This window comes from Salvia splendens, chromosome 4 (genome assembly GCF_004379255.2).
Source record: "Salvia splendens isolate huo1 chromosome 4, SspV2, whole genome shotgun sequence".
In the NCBI taxonomy this organism is placed as follows: domain Eukaryota; kingdom Viridiplantae; phylum Streptophyta; class Magnoliopsida; order Lamiales; family Lamiaceae; genus Salvia; species Salvia splendens.
Genome location: NC_056035.1, coordinates 11433328 through 11458692, shown reverse-complemented (window position 1 = coordinate 11458692; position 25365 = coordinate 11433328). Strand labels below are relative to the sequence as shown.

The 25365-nt window shown below is 34.2% G+C and overlaps 3 protein-coding genes and 1 pseudogene across 15 annotated transcripts; all 4 read left to right on the top strand.

The window, feature by feature from the left end:
• The first annotated feature begins 2927 nt into the window (after positions 1–2927).
• On the top strand, positions 2928–4186 carry LOC121798379 (60S ribosomal protein L22-2-like). Its single transcript, XM_042197349.1, has 3 exons — positions 2928–3024; positions 3115–3371; positions 3888–4186. Exons 2-3 carry the CDS (start codon positions 3136–3138, stop codon positions 4030–4032), a joined length of 381 nt encoding a protein of 126 aa, XP_042053283.1. The 5' UTR covers positions 2928–3024; positions 3115–3135; the 3' UTR covers positions 4033–4186.
• A 4445-nt stretch (positions 4187–8631) lies between these two features.
• LOC121798258 (magnesium/proton exchanger-like) lies at positions 8632–13290 on the top strand. 5 transcript variants are annotated; one of them, XM_042197168.1, is made up of 9 exons: positions 8632–8740; positions 9506–9985; positions 10724–10899; positions 11098–11216; positions 11311–11408; positions 11844–11923; positions 12259–12475; positions 12560–12689; positions 12846–13290. In XM_042197168.1, exons 2-9 carry the CDS (start codon positions 9592–9594, stop codon positions 13141–13143), a joined length of 1512 nt encoding a protein of 503 aa, XP_042053102.1. In that variant the 5' UTR covers positions 8632–8740; positions 9506–9591; the 3' UTR covers positions 13144–13290. The 5 variants fall into 5 exon arrangements, with proteins under 5 accessions (XP_042053102.1, XP_042053103.1, XP_042053105.1 ...); XM_042197169.1 differs by having other exon boundaries at positions 8638–8740; positions 9587–9985; XM_042197171.1 differs by lacking the exon at positions 8632–8740 and having other exon boundaries at positions 8759–9985; positions 10724–10836.
• Positions 13291–13348: 58 nt separating this feature from the next.
• Positions 13349–15331, top strand: LOC121800654 (annotated as a pseudogene).
• Positions 15332–17023: 1692 nt separating this feature from the next.
• On the top strand, positions 17024–24688 carry LOC121798569 (NADP-specific glutamate dehydrogenase-like). 9 transcript variants are annotated; one of them, XM_042197637.1, is made up of 16 exons: positions 17024–17170; positions 17674–18466; positions 18555–18756; positions 18865–19011; positions 19093–19236; positions 19325–19380; positions 19467–19552; positions 19617–19707; positions 19783–19940; positions 20032–20198; positions 20275–20351; positions 20495–20560; positions 22618–22734; positions 22822–22930; positions 23648–23866; positions 23968–24688. In XM_042197637.1, the coding sequence occupies exons 1-13, from the start codon at positions 17125–17127 to the stop codon at positions 22730–22732; spliced, it is 2148 nt and encodes a 715-aa protein (XP_042053571.1). In that variant the 5' UTR covers positions 17024–17124; the 3' UTR covers positions 22733–22734; positions 22822–22930; positions 23648–23866; positions 23968–24688. The 9 variants fall into 9 exon arrangements, with proteins under 9 accessions (XP_042053571.1, XP_042053568.1, XP_042053569.1 ...); XM_042197634.1 differs by having other exon boundaries at positions 23612–23858; XM_042197635.1 differs by having other exon boundaries at positions 22822–22934; positions 23569–23866.
• Positions 24689–25365: the final 677 nt, after the last annotated feature.

Below are 25365 nucleotides of genomic sequence, written 5' to 3'. Positions count from 1 at the left end.
TCGTTACATTAATTCACTTACCCGAGTCCTTCGATGGCCGCCATGTGTGCACTCCACGCGGATCATGAGTTGGAGCTGTTGGATGTGGGATGTGTTTGTTTGATGAGAGATAAGTCTCTCGACCATTCATTTTCCCTCTTTCATTCTTTTCAGCCTCTCTCTCTCTCTTGCGATTTGCTCCGCCTTCTCTCTACTCTCTCTCTCTTTCTGACGACGGTACTTTGCAGGTCATCTTCTCCGATCTTCTGTTCTCACCGATGATTCTCGGTTTTAGAGAGGTTATTCGGTGTAGATTTTGAGTTGGTATCTGCTTCGGTTTTCTACTCAGATCTATGGTGTTGTCTGACCTTAGGGTTAGATCTGGGTGTGATCTGAGATGTTCTTAAGAGATCTTGTCGTGTGTGGCTGAGATTTAAGTGTTAGTGGAGATCCGTGTGTAGAGTTGGCCGTGGTGAGCGGTAGTCAGTTGGATCTAGGGTTTACTGATCCTTGACGGTCAAGTCCGTTCAACGGTGCTCTCCTTGTGACAATCAGTTGAGATTTGGGGAGGTCCAAGGCTTAGTGCAGTCACTGCTGTGACCTGAGCCATATCCTTCAAACTCTCGGTTTTTCTGTGTTTTTTTTTGTTTCTTGACTTTAGATCCTTCGGGATCGATTGTTGGTTTACTAACTCTTCTACTTGAGTGTGCAGGTGATACCCGGAGTGATGTCTGGTAGTTCAATCCAGTGATAGGATATGAACTTAGATAGGGCTTTTCCTTGTATCATGTACTTTGTAGTAGTTCTGAGTTATGTAAGCATCTTTTGTATCTTGGCTTGTATCCTCTGAGATTAGCCATCTCAGTACGCGGTGTAATACAAAAGAGGTCATAGTAACTAGTGTCATGGTGGTCTGATCCCTACAAGGTGGAAGGACAATCGGTACAAACGTGAGAGAATAAGATAAAAATTAAAAACTTAACCTTAATTAATATACGGAAAAAGATAAATTATAAAATGCAATAACTTATATAAAAATAAACAATCGGGTAATTATCAGGACTAACGGGTATACTCGATACCCGCAAAATTTAAAATATGAACACCCAATCTCGTCCTGTTACCCGTTTCGGTCGGATAGCGGATACCCAATACCCGTAACCCGTTTCGACACCAGTGAAAACCACCTACATGTTGCAGATTTATGATAAAAAAAAAGGATGTTAAAAACTTCATTTTTCATCATCTCTTATCTTGTTTTATGGTAAGGTATATACTCCCCACTTTCCACAAATAGTAAGTACACTATATATAATGGAAGAAATTTATTCCCTCCGTCCCTCGTTAATGGTTTATTTTGTCATTTTTGTCCGTCCTCATTAATTATTCCCTTTCATTTTCTTTATCATAAATGATAAGTACGTTCTATATTTCACTAACTCATTTTACTCATATTTTATTATAACAATAATATATAAAAAGTGACACTCGTATTCTATTAATTTTTTCAATATATTTTTCTTTACATTTCTAAAAATTTGTGTCGGATCCAAAGTGGACAATTATTAAGGAACGAATAGAGTAATTTTTTTTGTTATACTTATTATTTATGTAGCAGATATATTCGTTTATTTTGTTTGTAAATCCATATGCAAAATGAAGTAAAAGAAGAAGAGAAAAGTGCTCATTTTAAAAATGTGTGTACTATTTGTGGACAATATAAAAATGACAAAATGTTAACTAGTGACGGGGCGAATGCATAATAAAATGCTGGTAGAGAATTTATATTAAACTTGATTTGTTATACTCTCATCGTCCAAACAAATAATCTCATTTGTGAACGGCACAAATTTAAATGGAAAATTGGTAAAATAAAAGAGAATAAGAAAATGTAGGTGAGTAAGAGAGAAATATGATAAAGTAAGAGAGGAGAAGAAAAAATAGGTAAAGTATATGAAGAAAAAATAAGTAAAATATGAGAGAGGGAGAAAAGTAGGTTAAGTTTTAGTGGAAAACTTTCCATTTTTAGAAATTGGACTATTTTTTTGGACATTCCAAATAGCAAAATGAAACTATTTTTCAGAGAGAATAGTATATTTAGACCGTACTTATTGAAAATAATATTATAAGAAAAAACATCCATAATACGAATAGTATACATTAATGATTAATCTAACTTAAAACTATGTCTATTTTTTATTTTTTTTTATTTTACTTTATTCCTAATTTTGACATTTTTTCTTCTGTATTACTTGAACTAATCTTTTGCAGTGAACTTTCTTCGTTTAATCTCTAATTTCAGCCCCTACTAGTATTTTTAACAATTAATCTTCACCTGTATAAATTTAGGAATGGTTAAAGTATGATTTCAGACAACTTTGATGAAATTAACAATTTAACGTCCCTTAGATTTATTGTGTAGGATTACATGATTTATTGTGTGCTACATGATCGATATTTCTTTTTGTCGAACTCACTTCCTTTTTTCTGCTTTCGGTGTATTTTCAGTTCTACATTGTTTTAACTATTATATGTACTATAATTTGATTATGCATGGGTATGCCAATCTATGATTTTGAGTATTTTCTTCACTGATAAAAAATATGCTCATTGTTATTTGTTTTTATTTTTATTTTTTATAATTAACTAAAATTATTATGCTCATTGTTATTTGTACACTCTAGTGTAAGATAAAAAAAACACGAGATACTAAATTCAGTAGACAAGAAACGATTTACTCGACACTTATAGATAATTCGATACGTGCTATACAGATTAATAACGGAAAATAAACATTTATTTGAACAATTTTATCAAAATATCTGATGCAACGTGCATTTTTTTTCTATTTTGAATTACAGTTTTCATCCAAAAAATCAGCCCCGACATTGAGGCCCAGCCCAAGCCTATTTGATTTAACTCCCTCAACCAGATCCAAAACCTAAACCCTAAAGCCCAATTTGACAAACTAAATATATTCGTCTATCTCTCTCCCCTCCCACTATCTCTACACACAGTTCACGTACTCAGCCGTTTGATTCACCTGTGAGCAAATGCGCAACCTTTTTCAGTGAAATCTTCCATTTTCAATATATTCGTGCGTCGATCTGTTGTAATTCTAGTTGATTTTTGCAGGCGAAAAAGAAAGTTGCGAAGATGAGCAAAGTCACGGCGGCTGCGGCGTCGAAGGGTGGGAAGAAGAAGGGGGTTACCTTCGTGATAGATTGCACGAAGCCGGTGGAGGACAAGATCATGGAGATCGCTTCGCTGGAGAAGTTTTTGCAGGAGAGAATTAAGGTCGGAGGCAAAGCTGGTGCCCTCGGTGATTCCGTTACTGTTAGCCGTGAGAAGAGCAAGATCACCGTCGCAGCTGATTCCGCTTTCTCCAAGAGGTAGGTTAATTAACATTTGTTTTCTGTAATGTTTTCGAGTTGCATATTTGGATGAGCTCATTGAGATAGTTAATATTGAATCAGGTAAAACACACGTTAGATCCATTCATTCGCAGTTAGATATGCTTCAATTGCTAATATGTTTAGTTGCGAGCGGTGTTTAGGATATGCGTCAATTGCTATATCTATGAGTTATGAAAAACTGAATTCCATGGTTTTGTGTTCGTTGTGATTAGCTCCCCTAGCAATGCAGCTACCGTTTAATAGGTGAGAGAATGATGATTGAAATATTGGCGATATTATTAGCATTAATATGAAGTTTTGTTGAATGAAATTTCAGAACAAATGTGGAATTTGTAATACTCTCTTCGAAGAGGGAAAACGATAGGACTGTATAATGTTGGATCATAGGGTTAGTACTAATAAGTTCAAAGAATGCCGTGTGTGTGTGTGTGTTTGCGCTTTGTGGTTAGGTTCTTTTCTAGTTAAAAGATCGTATCTCTTATTGTTGTGCAGGTACTTGAAGTACTTGACAAAGAAATACTTGAAGAAGCACAATGTGAGGGATTGGCTTCGTGTTATTTCTTCCAACAAAGACAGAAACGTGTACGAACTGCGCTACTTCAACATTGCTGAGCAAGAGGGTGAGGACGAAGATTAAATATAGATATTAAGTTTCATGTTCATTTCATGCTTGCTCAAAATTGTCAAAACCACTTTTTTGGATCATTTTGTTTTTGTTCTTTCTTAATTCTAAGATTGAGACTGTTTATGGGATTGAATTTTGACTTGAGAATATGGCTTTTATTCTAGTACATAATTGCATGCCACTATCTTTTCACACACAGTCTAATATCAACTACTATATAAGGGGCCGTTTGGTAGCTATGTTATGGTTAGATAAGAGATTTATTTGGGTTTATTTGTGTGTTTGGTAGTTATATTACCAAACATAATAGCTCGTGTTTTATATTCGGCCCGCACAAAGCCCAGTGAAAATTCTATGTTTCACTCATATTTGTAACTACCTAAAATCCTATGTTATTTATCATGGAACCTAAGTTAATTTTAGCAAAATACAATTTTACCCAACAAAATTTCTAACCCTAAACCAAAATATGTGTTGGTTTTACTTGTGTTGTTGTATTGAAGGACGTCATTTTCCTATTAAATCATGTTATGATTTTTGTGATGTCAATTTGTTGTTCTCACTTTATTTTCATTATATTATATTCTAATTGGCTCTTGATAAAATATTTTCATATAGAATTTGTCCAAAATTATCAATGCTTATTCATAAAATTTGACCAAAATGATCAATACTTACTAAACTAGAATACCAAAATAAAATATATTTTTTTGGTAGAATAAATATACCTTGATAAGTAAGGAGTTTAGCCTGAAAATATGCTATTTTTTTTGTAAGAAGTTTAGCTTAAAAAGATGCTAATTTTTGTAAGGAGGATAGTTTAGTAATTAACTTAAATTAATGAGGATAATTTTGGCAAACATAATTTTAATTCTTGCTTGTGACTTATTGCACCAAACACTACAATAACATAACTTACAATTATCTTAATCTACCAAACACCCAATATATGTAAATTAACTAATCAAAACTATGATAACTATCATAATGGTATCATGCCTAGTCGAAACATGACATAGCTACCAAACGAGCCCTATATGGTATAAAATGTTGTCATGCGATGGTAATGTGGGTTCAGTTCGGTTGCTTTGATTTGTTATCTTCTTTATTCTGATTTTTCTATTGGAGCATACAAGGAACCTGTTTTTTTATAACCCAACTGAGTTTCCTAATTTGGTTTAGGTATCTGTCTAAGTTGTTGCTGTGATTGTTTTTTGGGATGATTCGTTCATGATTTTGAATGCCGTATTTTACTTTCTTTTGCTAGGTTAGGTAAGTTCCCTTTCACTCCCAACTTCCACTTTCTTTTGCTTGGCTCGTTCCATATATAATCCACATTTAGTCAACTCAGATTGATTTTCTCTATAGAATTTGACTCAAGTTAAAAAAAAATTAGTGTCCCAATCAGCCAGATTGTTGTAGTTGTTTTTGCCGTAGGTTAACGACACAGGACACCCACAGCAGAAGTGAGCCTAGCCTCGTTTATTGGCGAGTCGCGACCGACTTTAGCAATTCTCTAATTGCCTCATTATAATTACATTGTTGTCGGACCCTTATAAACGGCCATTCGACTCCAAAAAGGGCGGAAATTAACATTGGTTGTAATCTCACAAAATTGGCTAAGCCCAATTTAATTTTAGAGCAAAAGTTAAGATTAGTGTGGGTAGCACCGAAATTTCCCCTAAAAAAATATTCAAAGATAGAAAAGTCATTGTAATAGTAATATTTTTATTTCATGAAAATTAATTCCACTTTCGTAATGTGGTTCGGTTAATTTTGTCAGTATTATACCTTTTGTATTGTGATTAATCCTATCCAGAACGGGAAAATGAAACAAATGCGCAATTGTATTCCACAATAAGAATTGACAAATGTCCTGCAAAAACACCCCACAGCTTAATTAGGCATTAGAATAACACGCAATAACCACACAGCGTGCCGTGGTAAAAAAAAGAATCATTGTCTTCGTACATGATAATGTAATTACCATTTACCAACGTGCATATTTGATTAACTTTAACGTGTGACACATCACTAGGTGAAGTTTCATGTTTTAATAATGTCGAGAAGTTTAAGTTCAATTCAACTAGGTTTTGATTACAGTCCCACCTACGTGCAATGTTAATTTTCCACATTATAGTGGTATAAGTTTTTAATATTAGTAATCCTGCTTGGGTGTAATTTAATACTTTTAGTGAATCAGTAATGTTAGGGTCGAAGATCCCCAAGGTCAGCCTTCAATTTAAGGGTTAATAGTTTAAATAATAAATTATGGTTAAATCTGGTTCATCCCATAAAATTTAAATTTGGAATAATATATCATGAAGTATTAATTTTCTCCATTTTCTCATTTACCATCTTTTGATGATGGTCAAAATAACTTTTTTTTTCGTTAAAATAAAATAAGAAAGATAAATAAAAGAAAAAATATTGTACTTATTTTCATAAAATATGTCATTTTGAATATCATTCAAAGACAAGATTTTGTACATAGATGAGACATTGAAAAAAACGGAAACTTCAAGATTTAATAATTCAATTTTAAATTTAATAAGAACAAGAATCAATTTGGATCATAAATTTGATGGTCCAGATTTATTGCCGTCGATATCATTTTCCACGTTAAATAACATATGTTTGGAGGTATAATTGGAAGACGGAAAATGGTTGCAGTAGTGACACTAACCACTTGTTCTCTCGTTAAAAAATATATGAAACCTTGTAATTCACCAAACTCTCTCAATTTAAATGATTTGTTCAAGAAAAATATATTCAATTCAAGGTAATTGACGAGCAATCTGTAACCTAATTGCGTATGTTCAAACAAATAAATTTGATTAATATCTTGTGCGATGTTAATTTATTTTCGAAAAGCGGTTAAATGCATATAAACTGATGTTAATGATACAAAAAATCGATATGTTTTGCTCTGGAAACTGATATCATCGATTACATAGTTAATGTAAAACACGAATAGTTCAAAAAAATTATCAAAATAAAAGTAATTTTAAAAAAAACTAACGACTTCTTAATTGCATATGTTCAAGCCATTAAATTTGATAATATTTTGTATCATATTCATATATTCTCGAAAACCTGTCAAATGCATATACATATTAATTGATAAAGAGCTGATATATTTTGCATTTTAAATGATATGCTCAATCATACACAGTGTACAACCAAAAAAATACTTTAAAGTTAAATTTACTACAAATCTAATCCAAATCAAATGGATAAACATAAGTTGGCCTTTTAGCATAAAACAAAGTTATTAATTAACAGAGATAAATAAGATAGAAGAGAAATAAAGATAAAAAAAATTGTTAAATTTGCTCTTGAGATTGAAAAAGGCAAAATGAAAAAAATAAGTACTAAAAGAAAAAAAAATACTTTAAATGAATTGAGCATTAGTCTAGAGACATCCGATGTAATTTTTTTTTTCATACAATACCGTGGACATGAATATAACTTAGTTTCATGAAGTATTGCAAAAGAGAAGACTGAGAGAAAAATAATAAATTAAGAGAAATGGTAAAATAACATTGAAAATAATTAAAAAAAAGGTGAAAAACGGGGGAAAAAACAAACTCCAAAAGTCTACAAAGAGACCAATCAAGTCTCAGTCAAAAAATTTGATCATGTGCTATTTATTTTCATGAGTAAGTAGGGGTGAGCAAAAAAACCGGAAACCGAATATCCGAACCGAACCAAACCGAAATTTTGAAATTCGGTTCGGTTCGGTTTTAAAAATAAAAAAATTTCGGTTTTTCGGTTCGGTTCTGTTCGGACGAAGGAAAAACCGAAAAACCGAATTATATATATATTCTATTAATTTAATATATTATATTATATATAATATATATATTCTTTTAATATATTCTTCTATATAATATATATTATATGTATTATTAATTTTATATTATATATAAATATTCTATTAGTATATATAAAATAAAATAAAATACACATATATAAATATATATTTATATTATATTTATTTTTTTCAGGGTTTTTCGGTTTTTTTTTCGGGTTTTTCGGTTTTTTTCGGGTTTTTGGGTTTTTTAAGTTCGGTTTTCGGTTTTTTTCGGTTATTCGGGTTCGGTTCGGTTTGGATTTTGAACTAAATTCGGTTTTTCGGTTTTGGTTCGGTTTTGGAAAAAAACCGAACCGAAACCCGAATGCACACCCCTATGAGTAAGCAAAAGCAATCCCAATTGTTGAGTTATCAATTTTGAGTACTTGAGTTAGTCAATATAATCTCAATTGTTGATAGACTATTTTATGGCTTATTGAATTTAAGCTACTCGCCCGAGAAAAAGAGAACACACAACACTCGCGCTTAGTTTACAGATACCTGATGCAATTTATTTTTGTGAAATACTGAAATATGCATATTGCATAATAAATTGAGAGAGATGCGAAAATAACATTGAAAACAGAAATCCTAAAACAGACCTGAAATGGAATAAAGTTTTGTGAAAAAGAGTCTGTCAGGTAAATGCAATCTCAATTAATGGTTGAGAGACTTTTTAAAAGTTGGACAAAAAGAGAACAGAAAGTCACATGTATATATATACAGATATAGAATTCAATAGCTATATCAGTCCATGCACGTTTACTTCTCTAACTCCACATTCCACTTAAATATCTTCTCATTCCCCTAAATTCTTCCACCCGCCGTTTTTTAGATCCTCTCGCCGGAAATCTCCGTTTTCAGGTGAGTTTATGGTGTCGCCGCTATTTAGTTTTTGCTCTTCTTCCGTAGTCAGACCGTGTGTTTTTTTGGCTTCCCCAAAAGTTCAGGATTTCGGGGTGTCATAGCATTTGCTGTTGTTGTTTTGTTGCTTTGAGCATTAATTCTTCGATAGGTGAATTTTCCCACATTTTTTCCCCAGATTTTTGTCGGCAGAGTTCAATTTTGTTTGTACAAGCTACAATCCTCGTATTTAAATACATATGCATATTAGTTGTTATTAGCAGCACTCTTTGTGTGGTCTTGTGGAACTTGTTGACGCAGTTGTTCATGAACTTCGTTTGGTGAATAAATAATTATATATAGCAGGAAGTTGTTGGTAACTGCTTTTTTGAAGATTAGTTATTGTGATAAATTTAAATTAACTAGTAGGAGTATCTTCTACCATAGAAATATTCATCAAGTATGGAGGTATATTTGATAGGGAGTAGTCGAGAATGATATCACAAGGACCAGTTTTTTCTACACTTTTTTTGTTGCATAAGTTAGCTCTGGTTGTGTCCAAGTACTACCTTCTCCTTTCTCATGTTTAGTCTACTTGGATATCTCTCTTTTTTGTGGTAGGCAGCTTGTACCAACAACCCCCTCTGTGGAGTCTCGAGTCCAAGCATGTTTCGTTAATTCGGGGAAAAGTAAACTCCATGTTCATGCTATGCAAACTATGCGATGCAACTTTATGTCATTTTGAACTCTTGATTTCCTGACTTTTCATATGAATATATACTATAGGTACAGTGTATACTAGTTGTTTATGAGGAAAAGACTGATGCCGTGGTTGAGCTGTGAAATCTAAACTGTTTGTTTAATCAGTTGAGATGGCCCCATTAAATAGTAACAGTTCGGAGATCATGCATGGAGGTTCCATTAACTCTGGCCATGGGAAATGCCCCTTTTATTTGCTTTTCCATTTTGAGACCACGCTTGGCCTTGGTTTGAGGGGCTTCTTATATTTCCTGGCTCTTGCCTACTGTTTTATTGGATTATCAGCTATTACTGATCGTTTCTTTCGTTGCATGGAAACTGTGGTCAAGCAATCTCGGGCTGTGGAAGAGATAGATCCTACTACTAATTCAAAAGTTATTCGAAACAAAAAGGTTTGGAATTATGCGGTAGCTGACATCGCTCTGTTGGCATTCGGAACTAGTTTTCCTCAGATTTCATTGGCAACAATTGATGCCATAAGGAATATTGGAGGGTTGTATGCTGGAGGTTTTCCCATCCTCTTTTACAATTGTTATAGTTTCAGCTTTAAGTAACTAATTAACTGTGAAAGCTTAAATTTCTCTTTTTCTCCAAATTGATTTTTATTTATTCTGATATTTCATAATTCCCCTTCTCGAGCACTTACACCACTTATTTCCAGTATATATTATATCTTGGCCATCAATTGTTTTCAGTAGTTTATTGAACTGTTACTCTTTTGAGATACCAATTATTTGCCATGACGGCATGAACATTACAAGAAGGTTTTCGTTTTCTGTTAGTTAATACTTAATATGTTATTGATTTTTTGACAGATTTATGCACAGTAAGTTGTAGCTTTCAATAGAGTATAGAGTATGTAGTTGCTTCAGGAAGGAACGGATCCAGCAATAGGTCACCAAATGTTTATGTAGCATTGGCTTGATTCTCACTGAGTTAACTTTTTATGCTATTGTTTAAATAATACGTATGGAAAACAACCTTCATTAAATATGGTGGAATTTTTTTTTTGTAAAGTCAGTCTTTCTTGTTTTTATTGATTCTGATGAGCTTGAGTTGTCCGGAAGTTTGTTTTTTGTGACCAAGGCATGAGTCTAATAGCAATGTGCTGATATATAGCATTTTCAATCTGAATTCTTGTTTTTCTTTCCCCCTTTTTCTTGTTTACATTGCAAAACAGGCTTAGATCTACTGATGAGCTTGAGTTTCCTTCTACTAAGATATTTCCCTTGGAATTTTGAACAGGTCTAGGTCCAGGAACACTTGTTGGTTCTGCTGCTTTTGATCTATTTCCCATCCATGCCGTATGTGTCGTTGTTCCTAAAGCTGGAGAACTGAAAACGATAGCAGATATCGGAGTATGGCTTGTAGGGCTCTTTTGGTCTTTCTGGGCTTACATTTGGCTATACATAATACTAGAGGTCCTATTTTTTGTCTTGGAAATCTATTCACTACAGACTCAAAAGTTGGGAGCTACTAACTTCTAATGTGATAGATTTATTTGAAGCGAAACTTCAAATACTCTCTCTGTCTCTCTCTCTCTCTAATTAGTTTTCGTATAACATACTCATCATTTTAGATCACAAACTTCCCTTTGAAGAATAACCTTAACTTTGCAGGTGTGGACTCCAAATGTGATTACTCTCTGGGAAGCTCTGTTCACTGTAGGGCAATATGGTCTTCTGCTTATGCATGCCTATGCTCAAGATAAACGTTGGCCATTCGTTTCCTTGCCCATGTAGGTCTTTGGTTGGTGCGCTTTATATTATCTTCTTTCTCATCAAGGATAAACAAATCCATGTTCTGTTCTTTCCATCACATTTGTTAATTAGGAAAAGAGATGAAAGGCCAGAAGACTGGGTACCAGAAGAAACTCCCCGGTGCAGGAAAGGAGATGAGGATCCTCATAATTACTCTGGAATACATGAAGGTGATGAAATTAGAAACAGGAATATAGTCGACATATACACTGTCCATACTGCTAACAAAGATAATCCTTGTTAATGAATATTATTTCCTGATTTCTCATTTTCCCCATGCATTCCTTTTTCCTGTACTGGAACTTAATGAAAAAAGATATCTACTGGCTTTGCTCCTTAGTTGCAACCGATTTTGTTCAAGACCATATGATAGTGAAATGCAGCTGGTGCATGCAAGAATATTTTTGTATAGGATGAAATGAGAGGGATGGTTTCACAATTGCAGCCATGATGTTTGACTGTTTAAGGATGTCAGATGTAGAAGTTTGATTTGTTTCCACGCTGTTAATCAAACAGGGGCATTATAAATGAAGACATTCAATCTTAAACTCCAGACAATGTATATAATAATTTATTTAATACCTGCGTTGCTGAATTTTCCACAGAACAATCTCTTGAAGACAACATTCCTCAGAAAGATGATTTGGCCTCCATCTGGAAGCGGCAATTTATTGATGCTGTCACGGTAATCTATTTGGCCTTATTTTGCCTAATCTATACTTTGTATGTGGCTTATGGAAACACTAGTATAATAGCGGGAAGCGTTCACCAACATACTCTTTAAGTTTCTCCCTTCCACTTTGTTTGCATACGTCCTATCCACCCTCGAACAAACATATGCGATCATGCACATGCCACACCATTTTTTACCAATGCCTAATTGCCTCTCTCTGCATGAGATTCTATGCATCAAATCATTTCGTCGTAAACCTACCACTCTTCTCTGTTGCCTTTTCTGGCATTTGTGTCTTTCATTTTCTTACAGTACTTCTTTGTGAATATTATTTCTTACTTGAACAGTTGGAGACAGCAGAGTCAAGGAAAGTAAATAGTCCATGCCTCTCCCTTGCAAAGGCCTTTTGGAAGCTGCTCATAGCACCATGGAGATTCCTGTTCGCATTTGTGCCTCCGTATCAGATTGCTCACGGATGGATTGCATTCCTTTTCTCTCTAGCTTTCATTGCTGGGATAGCTTATGTTGTGACAAAGCTCACAGATCTATTAAGCTGTGTCACAGGTTTGTATCCATACAAACATGTTAGTGTAAGAACTCCTATCGTATTCTTATGCTAATAACTTTATAAGCAATTTCAATATGCAGGTATTCATCCGTACACCATTGCGTTAACAGCTTTAGCCGCTGGAACGTCATGGCCCGATCTAGTTGCTAGCAAGATTGCCGCAGAGCGGCAGATAACAGCCGATTCAGCCATAGCTAACATCACTTGCAGGTTCTCCCTCTCTCTTATAATACCAGCAAATTTAGCAAATACTCCTATTTCCCCCCAATTTCCTTCAAAATGGTGAAATTACTAAAGATGATCTATTTTCCTGATTCTGTTAACATTATCGGTAAATTATAGATGGATTTGCTTGTGTTGATGCAGCAATTCGGTGAATATATATGTTGGCATTGGCGTGCCATGGCTCATCAACACGACGTACAACTACATCGCGTATAAGGAACCATTAAGGATAGAGAACGTAGGAGGGCTAAGCTTCTCCTTGCTCATGTTCTTCGCAACGTCTGTAGGCTGTATCGTTGTTCTGGTGTTCAGACGTCTGACGTTGGGTGCGGAGCTCGGTGGCCCGAGGCATTGGGCGTGGATTACTAGCATTTATTTTATGATGCTTTGGCTTATTTTTGTTACATTATCATCTTTAAGAGTTTCAGGTGTTATTTGAGTGTAGCTCATCCTTGGGCTATGAAATGTGTATACTACTACTACTACTTTATCAACAACAATGTAAAAAAAGGAAATGTATTGCACGGAATGCTACCCTGCTTCGGTTAATCGATCTTATTTTATTCGGTTAATCGATCTTATTTTATTCGGATCTCTATAGCTAATTAAATTATGTATTATAGCAATAATTTTTTAATTAAGAAATGATTGGTAGCAATGGATATTTTAATCGGTGGAGAAATAGAGTTATATAGGGAAGGCCAACTATGGAAATAAAAAAATATGTCTAATGTTTGGGGGTTAAAAGTAATAACTGTCGACGAGCGTTCATCTTAGTTGAAAAATCCCACCTCAAATGCTCAGAAAGAGTATTCTTCTCTGTAAATTAACAGTATCATTCTCAAAACTATATGGATTGAATACTTTGAATATGATGGAATGAGTGATGGAATTCTGAGCATGTTTGGGTCAACTTGCTGTTTAAGTTGTTGATTGTTTATGTTTGAGCAGATCCTTTATTCACGGACCCCTACATCAGATGCCTTCTGCCTCTGGATATTGAAATGGATGTGAATCAAAACTTGCACAAGCACTGCCTTGCAACCAAGTTTATTGATGACAAACTTATCGCCTCAATGCAAAAAGACGATGGACTTAGACAGGTATCTTATTCATGTGTAATTTCCTGACCCTTTTTGCCCCACTGTGGAAAAAAGAATTCTTAGAGAATGATGTTGGTCGCTTCCCACTGCGTATTTAATGGTATTTTCCTAGTCTAACACACACCTAAAGAGCTTAGATTAGGTGAAGCAAATGTTGGGATTCTTGGTTTAATATCATACATTTGATTGGTGTGTTTTTGCTTGGGTGGATTTGTGTGGTGATTTGGATTCTTCATAGAGATGGCCATCAACATATGTGAAGACCGTTTTTTTTCCGCATGAGTTGTAAGTCATGTAGTCTGTTGTCTTGTTGCAGATTGTTCTCTTGACGGATGGAATGGACACTCGGCCGTATAGGCTTAACTGACCTGCATTGACGGTACTATTTGATGTATCTCCGGATAGAATATTTAGACAATCTATTCAGAAGCTAGAAGGTCTGGCAATTAAACTCACAAGATTTCAGTATCTCCTAGCATCCATATCTTATTTTTGTTCAACAATCCACAATGTTTTATAATAGTAATACGACTGATGATTTAACTAAGTTTCGTGAGAAACTATGGAATTGAGGGTGATTATTGAAATTTGATGCAAATTAATTCCTTTGAAATTGTGACTTTTGCTTATAGCCGGAGAGCATATGACAGTTTTCAGCTATGTCTACTAAAATTATTTCTTACTTTTACAAGAATTCGAGCGTGTGGTGACAGTATTTATCTTTCATGAAAATTAAACTATTAGAAGTTGGTGCCAAGATTCCAAGAAGGTGCTTGCTCTTACATGTCCCATCAGAAACCTCGGACATTCAAGAAGCTTTACGCAGTAAAGGATACAACGGCACCAGATCTAGTCTGTGGGTTCTTCAGGTGATTGAATTTTTTCCATGATCATTAAATATAATATCTCGTGGCAACATCTTTACTGGAATTTACATGATGGTGGTTTCTATTTGCAATCTTGCAGGGACTTCCAGTAGTTACTTTGTCCAACTTTCAAGATATTTTGAGCATGGTGAGCGCGTTAGCCATGAAGGGATCCTTTATCTTTGGAGAACTCCCTAGCTGGTTAGTCAAAACTGAGACTGGCACGAAGGTGAGCAAGTTTTAATTTTGTTGGAGAAGTCGCCTCTCCAAGAAGATCATAATCTGTTCCTTGCCTCCATTTTAGTCCACAACAGCAGAATGGATGGACAAGCTCTTTGTGAGCCACGGCCTAAAGGCGGAGATCGTTGAGCACGACGAAGTTGCAAGAGACCTTGGAAAAGAATCATCATTCGGTGACTGCGAAACGATACTATTTGCTGCAGAGCAGCTGCAGTTCTCTGATGATCAGGTGACCAACTTTGAATTTTGAAATAATGTGCAGAGTTTCATTTTGAGTTTGCAGGGGCGCTTTTCGTTCTCATGTTGATATCGATTATGTGTGTTTGACTGGGGATTCCAAATCTTGCAGATGGAATTATGGAGAAGAGAGTTTCAAAGGATAGAAGGAGGAGATGAGGATGGTTTTGAAGAGCTTTAGATGGATACCATGTGTTACATATTGAGTCTAGACTCTAGTGCTATATTGCTATTGCATTTTTCTCATACAGTATTTTGTTTGCATTGGGCCTTGGATCTTGGGCCGAAACCAGTTCCAGCTCCAACTGCACGGTGTGGCCCAATAGATGAATCTAATTTTCCAATATTGTTGTGGAAGTCATGTTTTTCTATTGAGTAGGAGTACTATACAGATTTTTTTTAAAAAAAGAGATGATATGTGTATCTAAAAAATATATAGGGATCACTTAAAACATTTAGATATTGTTTGATAAGATAAAGAATTATATATGGACATTTGTAATTATTTGATATCATATGTAAGTTTAACTCAAAGTCCAACATAAAACAAGAGTCCGCCTTAATCTCGCCAAAATATAACTTTAACCATGTTTATGTAACCCGCTAAATTGTCAAGTTAAATATGTAATACACAAATCTAATAATTCTTTTCTATCAAACAACAACGAAAAAATTTTATCTACTCATACTTTCATACGAAATCCACATTTCTTATCTTATTTTAGATATCTTTTCATATCTTATCTTTATTATCAAACGGGTCTTTAATAAAAATATGATACAAATCATTTTTATTTGAAATTAATTTTTTATTAAATTTCAATGAAAATTTCTTTATTAACTATCTGTTAAATTGAATAAACAATTAAAATGATTATAGAAAATAACCAGAATACATGAATTTTGAGAGGCTATATTTCTCATTTACCTTCTCAAAAAGGTTATTATATCTTCTTAAAAAATAATGGATTCCAAGAAAAGAAGGTATATTAGAAAAGCAAACAAAATAACTAACTTTATACCTTTTCTATCAAGAAGAGGTAAAGATACATTCTCAAAATGAAAGAAGGTATAATACCTCCTCAAATACTCTTTTCCTTGGAGCATGAAATTTTATAAAGAAGAAGTAAATATGGTAGTTATTTCTCTTTACCTCTTCATTTACCCTCTCCATTGGAGATGCTCTAACTTGAGACTGATACTTTCAAATTTCAACCGTTCTGAGTCCCCCAAATTTATAATTTCCTCTTTCTAACTCTGGATTGATGAATTACCCCATATGTCCCATTATATCATAAGCGAGACGTTTTGTTGAATACGAGATTTAAGAAAATAATATTTAAGAAATCAAGTAGAGATACGATAAAGTAAAGAAAAGAGAATATTAAAATCGAATTACATTTAAGTGGGACGTCCAAAAAAAGAAGAGTAAAGGCTCAAAACTGGTCCTGAACATATGTCTATTTTATGATTTTGATCATATACTTGGACGGGTAAAATATATGTAAAATAAACATCATATCCGAACATAATTAAAAAAATAAAAGTGGAAATAAATCGAAAAAATAAGAGTAAGAAACGTTTATGTAAATAGAATAAAAAAAATAAAAGTAAAAAGAAAACATAAATAAAATTCTACTATGTAATATAATTAGAATTATGGTATAAAAAAGGATAACTTAATGTATTTGTAAATAAAAGGCTGAGCCATGATCGGATACCGATTACCGGAACAATTAATTTATAACTGAATCAATGCAAATAAAAAGGCAGGAGTCGATCCTGGGTCAATTATATAATAGAACTATCCATCTGCGCTACATTACGTATGAAAGAATTGTATAGTATATAAATATCAATACCTCGGGGGCCCAAAATGAGATTAAAAAATAGTTGCATCAAAATTAAAATTCGCACGCAGATTCTCTCTCTCTCTCTCTCCCCTTTCTCGCGCATTCTCCCGATATCACCGCCATGGAAGAGCCTAATAATCAACCGATTCCGCCGGTTCCTCCACCAGGTTTGTTCGTTTTTGACAATCAGTAGCTAGTTTTGGATAATTTTATCTTACTTGAATGAATTTCCTCAGCTATGTGTTTTGATGCGTAGAACATTTATTTGAATAACTGCGTCTGCTATGTGTGGAACTTATGTGTGGAATGTGTTACTCATTTATTTAAGTTTGGTGAGTTGCAGAATATTTTTGGTAACACCGATCTATGTTTTTCTGCTGGAGACTTCATAATACTTAGGAATAGGAATATTTTTCGTAACATATATGTTGCACCTATCATTCATAATACTTAGTTCTATGTGTTACTCATTTATTTAAATTTGGTGAGTTGCAGAATATTTTTGGTAACACCGATCTATGTTCTGCTGGAGACTTCATAATACTTAGGAATAGGAATATTTTTGGTAACATATATGTTGCACAGATCATTCACTATTTCTAATCAAAATCCACCGATCTATGTTGCTGCTGCTGGAGACTTCATAATACTTAGTTTGATTCCTAATCAGGCTTCTCTCCAAGTGCTCTCTCGTTGCTAAAAGATCATAAGATGGCTAGAGTTTTTTTTAACACCAAAGGAGAAGAAAGGGTTCAGTGCTCCACTTGTGTCAATTTTGGAAAGGGTTCTAATAAGAGTCCTTATGTTTCTGCGGAAGGATCTGGAACAATAAGATCAAAAGCCTTTAAAGAGCATTGTTATTCTGCATTTCACATAAACGCAGTCAATGACAAAGAAAATGCACACCGGGAGCAAGAAAAAGTACTCTTGGAGATAGAAGAATCACTTCAGAGGGGAGTAACAGAAGAGTCCATGGGTTGTGATATCCCGCAGCAGATTGAGAATTACACTCAGGGAGGAAAAGGAAAGAATGTGGTAACTGAAGGAGACAATGCTGACAGTAAATCTGATTTTGGCTATTTTACTGCTGAAGAAATTAAATCATTGACAACTGCTGCCACAATGCAAGATAATATGTTAGTGATAAGTATTGATGCAGCTGCTGGAGGAACGCAAGAGGGAGTGCAACAGAATCAGCCAATTATAAATTTTGACGCTGCTGCTGAGAGAGTGCAAGAAACCCAGTCACTACCAAACTTTGACACGCAATATCCTCGAAGGAAAGAAGCGTCTGGTGTCGATTATGACATGCATACTTCCTTTCACAACACTGATTTGGAATATGGAGTTGCTCACCCTATTCTTCAGAATGTTTTGAAGAATAATGTTCATGACACAGAGTTCATTCAAGTATTAAAAGGAGTTGTTCGGTCTTTAGAAAAGATGGCCTCGTCGTGTTTAAAGTAAGTGTTAAATTTTGTGTAATAGTAATATTTGTTATGAAATTATTCGGTCTTTCGAAAATGTGTTCTTAGATTTCGTGTTTTACAGTTTTGCAGATGTTATGAAAAGCTTATTGGAACCTGAATGTGCACTAACATTCCGTGTCTCTTGGATTGACGGCGAGGGAATAAGGAATGTCAACCGCGGCTATTGGGTTTGCTTCAATCGATCCCTCGGTCCATGCAGGGGTGGCCTGCGGTTCCATCGCAAGATGAATCTTAGTGTTGCCAAACTTTTAAGTCTTGAACAGGTTTTTCTTTCTTTTTTCTTGTTTTTTGTAATTTCATATAGTAATACCTTTTTTGGATTTCAAACTGATGGACATGTTTTTTCTCTTCCATTTGTTTAAATGTGGCAGACTTTCCGTAATGCTTTGTCTGGATTAACCCTTGGTGGTTGTTTCGCGGGAAGTAATTTTGACCCTACTGGGAAAACGAATAGTGAAGTCAAGAGTTTCTGCGAGAGCTTTATGAACTCTATACATTTCTATCTCGGCGTTGACAAGGTACAATCCCTTTTTTATATTTGTTGTACGTTACTTATGGTTTAGTCTTGTTTTGTTTTGATAACACTATATATTGTTTAGGATTTACTGTCAGAGGATATGGGCGTTGGTATTCGAGAGATGGGCTTTCTCTATGGACAATATAGGCGCATTAAGGACGGCGTTGGACCTACAATTCATTGGTTTGGCTCTGCATTCAGAATTGAAGCAATGGCTTATGGATTGGTATTTAGAATATACTCATTTTTTGGTTTTTTGTTTTCCCTTTTATATTTCCCTAATAATAATAATAATACCTTTTTGCTATGTGTAGGTGTTCTTTGCACATTTAATTCTTACTAAAATGGAAAAAGATTTAAAAGGATTAAGGTCCAGCGATTTGTGATTTTGTTATATTTTTCTTTTTCTTAATATGTTCTTTTCTTGTTCGTCACTTAGTCATTTCATTTTTTCAGATGTGCGATTAGCGGATTTGGGAAGCTATCGTTGCAATTGCTTGAAAAACTTATTGATATTGGTGCAGTTCCTGTCACAATCTCAGGTTGAGATCCTTCCACGTTTGTATAACTAAATGATCGTATATTACTAATTTTTCCCCTTCACAGATTCGAAAGGGTATCTGCTGGATGAAGATGGATTTGATTTGAATAAAATTGCTTTACTTAAGGAACTGAAAGCTGGCAAACTAAGTTTGAGGTTTGTACAGTTTCTGTTTATTGATGAATTATGTTTTGAAATTACAACATCTTATTATAAATGTGTTCTTTGCAGGGAATATATCAAGACTTATAAGGATGCATTTTACGTTACTGATTCGAAGCCATGGAACGCCGAATGTGATGTGGCATTTCCTTGTGCATTGCATAGTGAGATTTGTCCTGCAGATGCACTAGCCCTTGGGAGGGCAGGATGTACTTTACTTGTCGAAGGTAGTGTTTGATTTTGAACTGTTTTTTGCTCTTTTGTTTTTTTTAAATCTCTTTGTATGTCTTGTGGGTGCTATTGCCCTTGGGAGTGCAGGATCTTGTATGTCATGCACCCCTGAAGCCATTGAGGTATTGAAGAAGCAGCATGTGCTAGTGGCTCCTTCAGTTGCAGCTGGAGTTGGTGGTATTGTCATGGGACAAATTTTGTTAAGAAAACAAGTGTTGAAGAGTACTTTCAAGGACTATGAAAGTAAAGTTCAAGTGAGTTTCAACTTTTACAATAATTTTTAGATCTTTTAAAATATTATTGTTATTGTTATTTGTTTTATTTTTGAAGGAAGCATTGAAGGTTGTATATGAAGGTGCTGAGCGTTCTGCTACTCTCTACGGTTATAAGAAAGGAGTAAACTCTGAGTAAGCCTTCTATGACCCAATGTTTGTTTATTATACTTCTTCTTTATATTGAAATATTGTTGTACTCTTATTTTGAAGTTGGTAATGTTTGTTTATTATACTTCTTCTTTATATTGAAATATTGTTGTACTCTTATTTTGAAGTTGGTTGGTGAATGGAGCTTTCATTTCGGCTTATCAGACAATTGTGAAGAGTATGGAAGTCCAAGGGTCTGTATGACAGCTGATTTATTTTTTCTTTCACATTTTTTGTGTTTTGCTGGTCCCCTGTTTTGGCTACTCAATTGTTTTGGCTATTTTGTGTATTCATTCTTCATTTGTGTTTAGCCAAAAACATATGAATTGTCGGCTGTTTTGACTTTCGTCATGAGTGTGAGAGGTGAGTGAGTGATATAATGAGTGAGTTAACAAATGCAAGAGGTATCGATTGAGCACTGGGAGAATCTCTATTTGAAATCGTTTTTACCTTCCAAAATCATAGTATTCCGTGATATAATCTTTTTATCAACCATTGAACAAATTCAGTCATTTTTGTTTTATGTGATTGTTTCTCTTAATTGGTTATATCCTAATTGTTGTTTTCTTCTCTATCTTGAAAGTGGTATTTATATTTGCATGTTTTAATCTTTTGAAGAATGATTGTTTGATTTGAATCATATTTAGCTATATTACTAAGTATTGCATGTCTGCATATGTTAGTTTCCAAGTTTCAATCTTTTATTTAACTGTTGTATGAGTCTTGCGTATCTGAGAATGTAAAGTGGTTTTAAGTGTCCAAGTTTCAATATTTAAATCAACTGTTTTGAAGAGTCGCTCATATTTTGCCTGGTTTACGAGTCTTGTATATCTGAGGATGTAAAGTGGTTTTAAGTTTCCAAGTTTCAGTCTTTAAATCAACTGTCGTATGAATACACTCATATCATTCCTCATTTATGACTCTTGGTTCATGTTTGATTTAAATAAGCATTCTTCTTGATTTGTTACATTTCTTGTTATTGCATATCAGTTGTTGTATGAATTGACTCATTTTATAAACTAAAGTATTTCAATATTCTAGTTGTGCAATGTATAAACTTTTTGTCTACCATAGAAGAAATTAACTTATTTTTTTCTCCCATTATGTGATTGTTTCTTATAATTTGTCACCTTCCCCTTCTAATAAACAAGATTTAATTCTACAAGATATAATCTTTTTATCAACGCTAAAACAAATTCATTCATTTTTTGTCACACAAATGTGTCTAGCTTTGTTTTTCATTTTTATGTGATAGTCTCACATAATTTTGTCACATCTTAATTATTATTTTCTTCTCTGTCGTATTTGTGAGTATTGCATATCTGCATATGTAAATTAGTTTTAAGTTTCCAAGTTTCAATCTTTTAAACAACTGTTGTATGAACTCGCTCATTTGTTGCCTGATTTCTGAGTATTGCAATCTGCAGATATAAAGTGGTTTTCTGTTTCCAAGTTTCTATCTTTGAATCAACTATTATATGAATTCACTCATATCATGCCTCATTTATGACTCTTGGTTCATTCTTGATTAATATATGCTGATTCTTCTTAATTTGTTGCATTTCTTGAATATGCAAGTTTCAATGTTTTAATCAATTTTGGTCTGAATTACCTCATATTTTACCTCATTTACGAGTGTTACATGTCTGCAGATGCTAACGAGATATATATTTGCAAGTTTCAATCTTTTAGTCAACTATTGTATGGACTTGCTCATATTTTGCCTGATTTATGAGTATCGCGTATCTGCAGATGTAAAGTGGCTTTATGTTTTCAAGTTTCAATCTTTTAATCAACTGTTGTTTGAATTCACTCATATCATGCCTCGTTTATGACTCTTGGTTCATTCTTGATTAAAATATGCAAGTTTCAATCTTTTAATCAATTGTGGTCTGAGTTACCTTTTATTTTACCTCATTTATGAGTATTGCATGTCTGCAGATGCAAATGAGATATATATTTGCAAGTTTCAATCTTTTATTCAATTGTTGTATGAATTCAAACATATTTTTCCTTATTTATGAGTATTGTGTGCATGTACCCAGCTTTTGATATGTCTTCTTACATTCTTGATGTACATATGATTGTTGTTTTTAATTAGTCATTTTTAATCTTATTTAATATAGATGGCATTTTCAAAACTTTACTGTGTTGTTGGTCTAAGTTAGATGGGAGTTCTTGGCTCTGTGATTGTCTATCGAAATTGCATGTTTTGTAAAAATTGATGTTGATTCTGCTCTTTTTTTTCCAGATTGCAGATCAGATGTTGGAAGGGCTGTCCTCGATTTGGTTGGCTCTCGTTATGCAAAATATTCTGTTGCAACCATCTTTGCTGCCTCAGTGATGAATCTTCCATTTGGACGTAACTGTTAAGTGTTTAAACTGAATTTGCTTTAACATATACAAGAGGCTCATCATATCAGAATTTTGTTATTAACGAATGTGTGTGGTGCAGTTCCCCACCTATTTTGCGGAGCTCAGAAATGGATCTTTCATTTTGAATGGGAGGATGCGTCAGCTTTCATTAGGCAACAATTTCATTGCTACAATCGCATCTTATGTGGGTTAGTAAGTCACACCTGCCATATATCTACCTAACACTTCTGTAAATAAATGTTTATTTGATTGATTGAACGGGTAAACTATTTTTTAGATATTAATTTTGTGTGGCTTGTCAGAGTTGCAATTGATCCGTTGAGATCCTCCATATTTTGAGTTGTGATGTGGATATATAATTCAGGCATTCAATTATGCCATATATTTGGAAACTGAACTAACCATGTCTGATTAGTTTTCATTAAACTGGGCACCATATGTCTCCAGCTAGCGTTCAATTTAATTTAGCTGATGCTCATTTGTTCAAGGTTCTACGGGCAGATGATGAAGGTGCTTCTTTCCACATTGCGCCAATTTTAGGCCTAGTCTGAAGTGACTGTAAATAGAAATAATGCGGTTTGCTTAAAGGGTTGGAATTTTATGGTTTTCTGGACTGGTTGATAAGTTAAAAATGACGAGTAATTATGCTTTCACTTGCATTAGATACAACCACATTGCATTTGGTAGAGGGTTTTTTAATACTATGCTTGAATTCAGGATCCCTTGGGAAAATGGATTTCTCTTGCAACTATTGAGTCAGATTTTATCTCTGATTATTGATTTGTATGAACTTGTTGACAATTTATTGTTTATTACGTGTATGCAGGTGTGTATATACGTATTTCAATCTCTTATTTCCTCCCATGCAGATTGAGATATATATTAAGATTTCATGAAAATAACAGCATACATGAAGCTATGTTCCTGCCTAGAGCACTTGATAAACACTGCGAGAAGCTTCTGATAAATGATGAGCATCTAGCTGAGCTCAGTTGCAGCCACGTTGAGCATCTGGCTTAGCTCACTCAAAAGCAGCATACTGTGGGATCTCACAATGATAAGGATAAGACGAAGGATTCCAATTCCCAGTCTACACTTTCTTGTTGGAAACTGGAGGTATATAGGTATATATATGCACATATACACATTGCAATTACATGTACAAAATTTATTCGCTTCAATCTATGATTTCGGAATGTAAAAAACCCATCTGTTCTTTGCAAAGGGAGTTTAGCCACGAAGGTGACTTGACTGCCAAGTAATTATGCTTTGCAAGGAAGAAGCTGGTGTGGGAGTTTCTCAATGGGTCACTATACAGCATAATAGAAGTTTCAGGTCTCATATTCTGCTTATTTCATCTTTATTAGCTTTGTAATGAATTGAATATGACTAGTTGAACTGATACACTGTTGGCTAACACTCCTCTCTTCCGAGAAATCGCACCTCAATAGTTGGAACGATCTGACTATTGGTCAAGCCCATCTTTGCATGTATGGAATCAAATCAACAATGAGCCATCGCTTGTGGCTTATCAAGTCAGAACCCTATAGTTGTTTCGGATCAGCAGCTTCACGAACACAGCGATATGGATGTCCCTGTGATTCCTTCTCCGAGTAGCTACCCACCAATATTCCAACCTGGCCCAAGTGAAGCATGCTGATGATTTCGACTGGTCGGTGCTTGATCTAATTATATAGTATAATGCAAAATTGGCAAGATCATTGCATTGAACCAGTTGAAGGTGGTAAAGAAGCTTCATCTATTTCTCCTGCTCCACCAGCGAAGGCCATGAAGAGTAGTTGTGGTTTGTACAAACATAACAGGAACTAAAAGTGGTTCTAAGTTTGAAGATCCTTTGTTTTCTGTTTTTGGTCTTTGTTCTCTCTCTTTTTTGAAAATAAATATTTGAATAATTATTCATATTATAAATCTTTTGTTAACCGATAGAACTATTTTTTTCAAAAAAATGTTCTTTCCTTCTTAAATGTAATTGAAGATTGGTTATAGAATAAGTATAATAACGAAGTCTATAAATCTATTTCCGTTTCCATTGCCAGTTACATTAGTATAGGTTAGATGCATGGGCATAGGTTGTTTGCCTTTAACATTCGTATGGATTAGAGTCACAGGTTGTTAGCAATTAGAGTTTGATTTATTAGAGGCGCCTTAACATTGAGAGGATACAAATACCTCTGAATATGCATAGGATTCTAAAACCATATGCAGTTCAAAAGAATCGAAAAAGAAAATAAAATTCGAGAAGAAAAGCATAAAAACTTAATCTACTACTCAAAATTATATCTTCGATTCAATACCTTTTAGTTAGACATTAGTTTTACCCCATATTGGCTAATTATATTTGAATAATATTTTGTATTTACATCCATCCCATCACTCCCTATTCTTTGCGATTTCAACATCCCAATATTATTCTACTCTTGCTCCCTTCCTTTCTCCTCTTATCCACTTTAATTATTTATTATCATTTTTATAAAACGAATGTGCAAAAGTGACCGGAAAGTGGACGGAGGGAGTACTATTTTTTTAATTAAGTATATCATATACGATTTTGTAATCTATAACTCATTGCGCTAAATCTACCATTGTTAATTTGTTGTTTTAA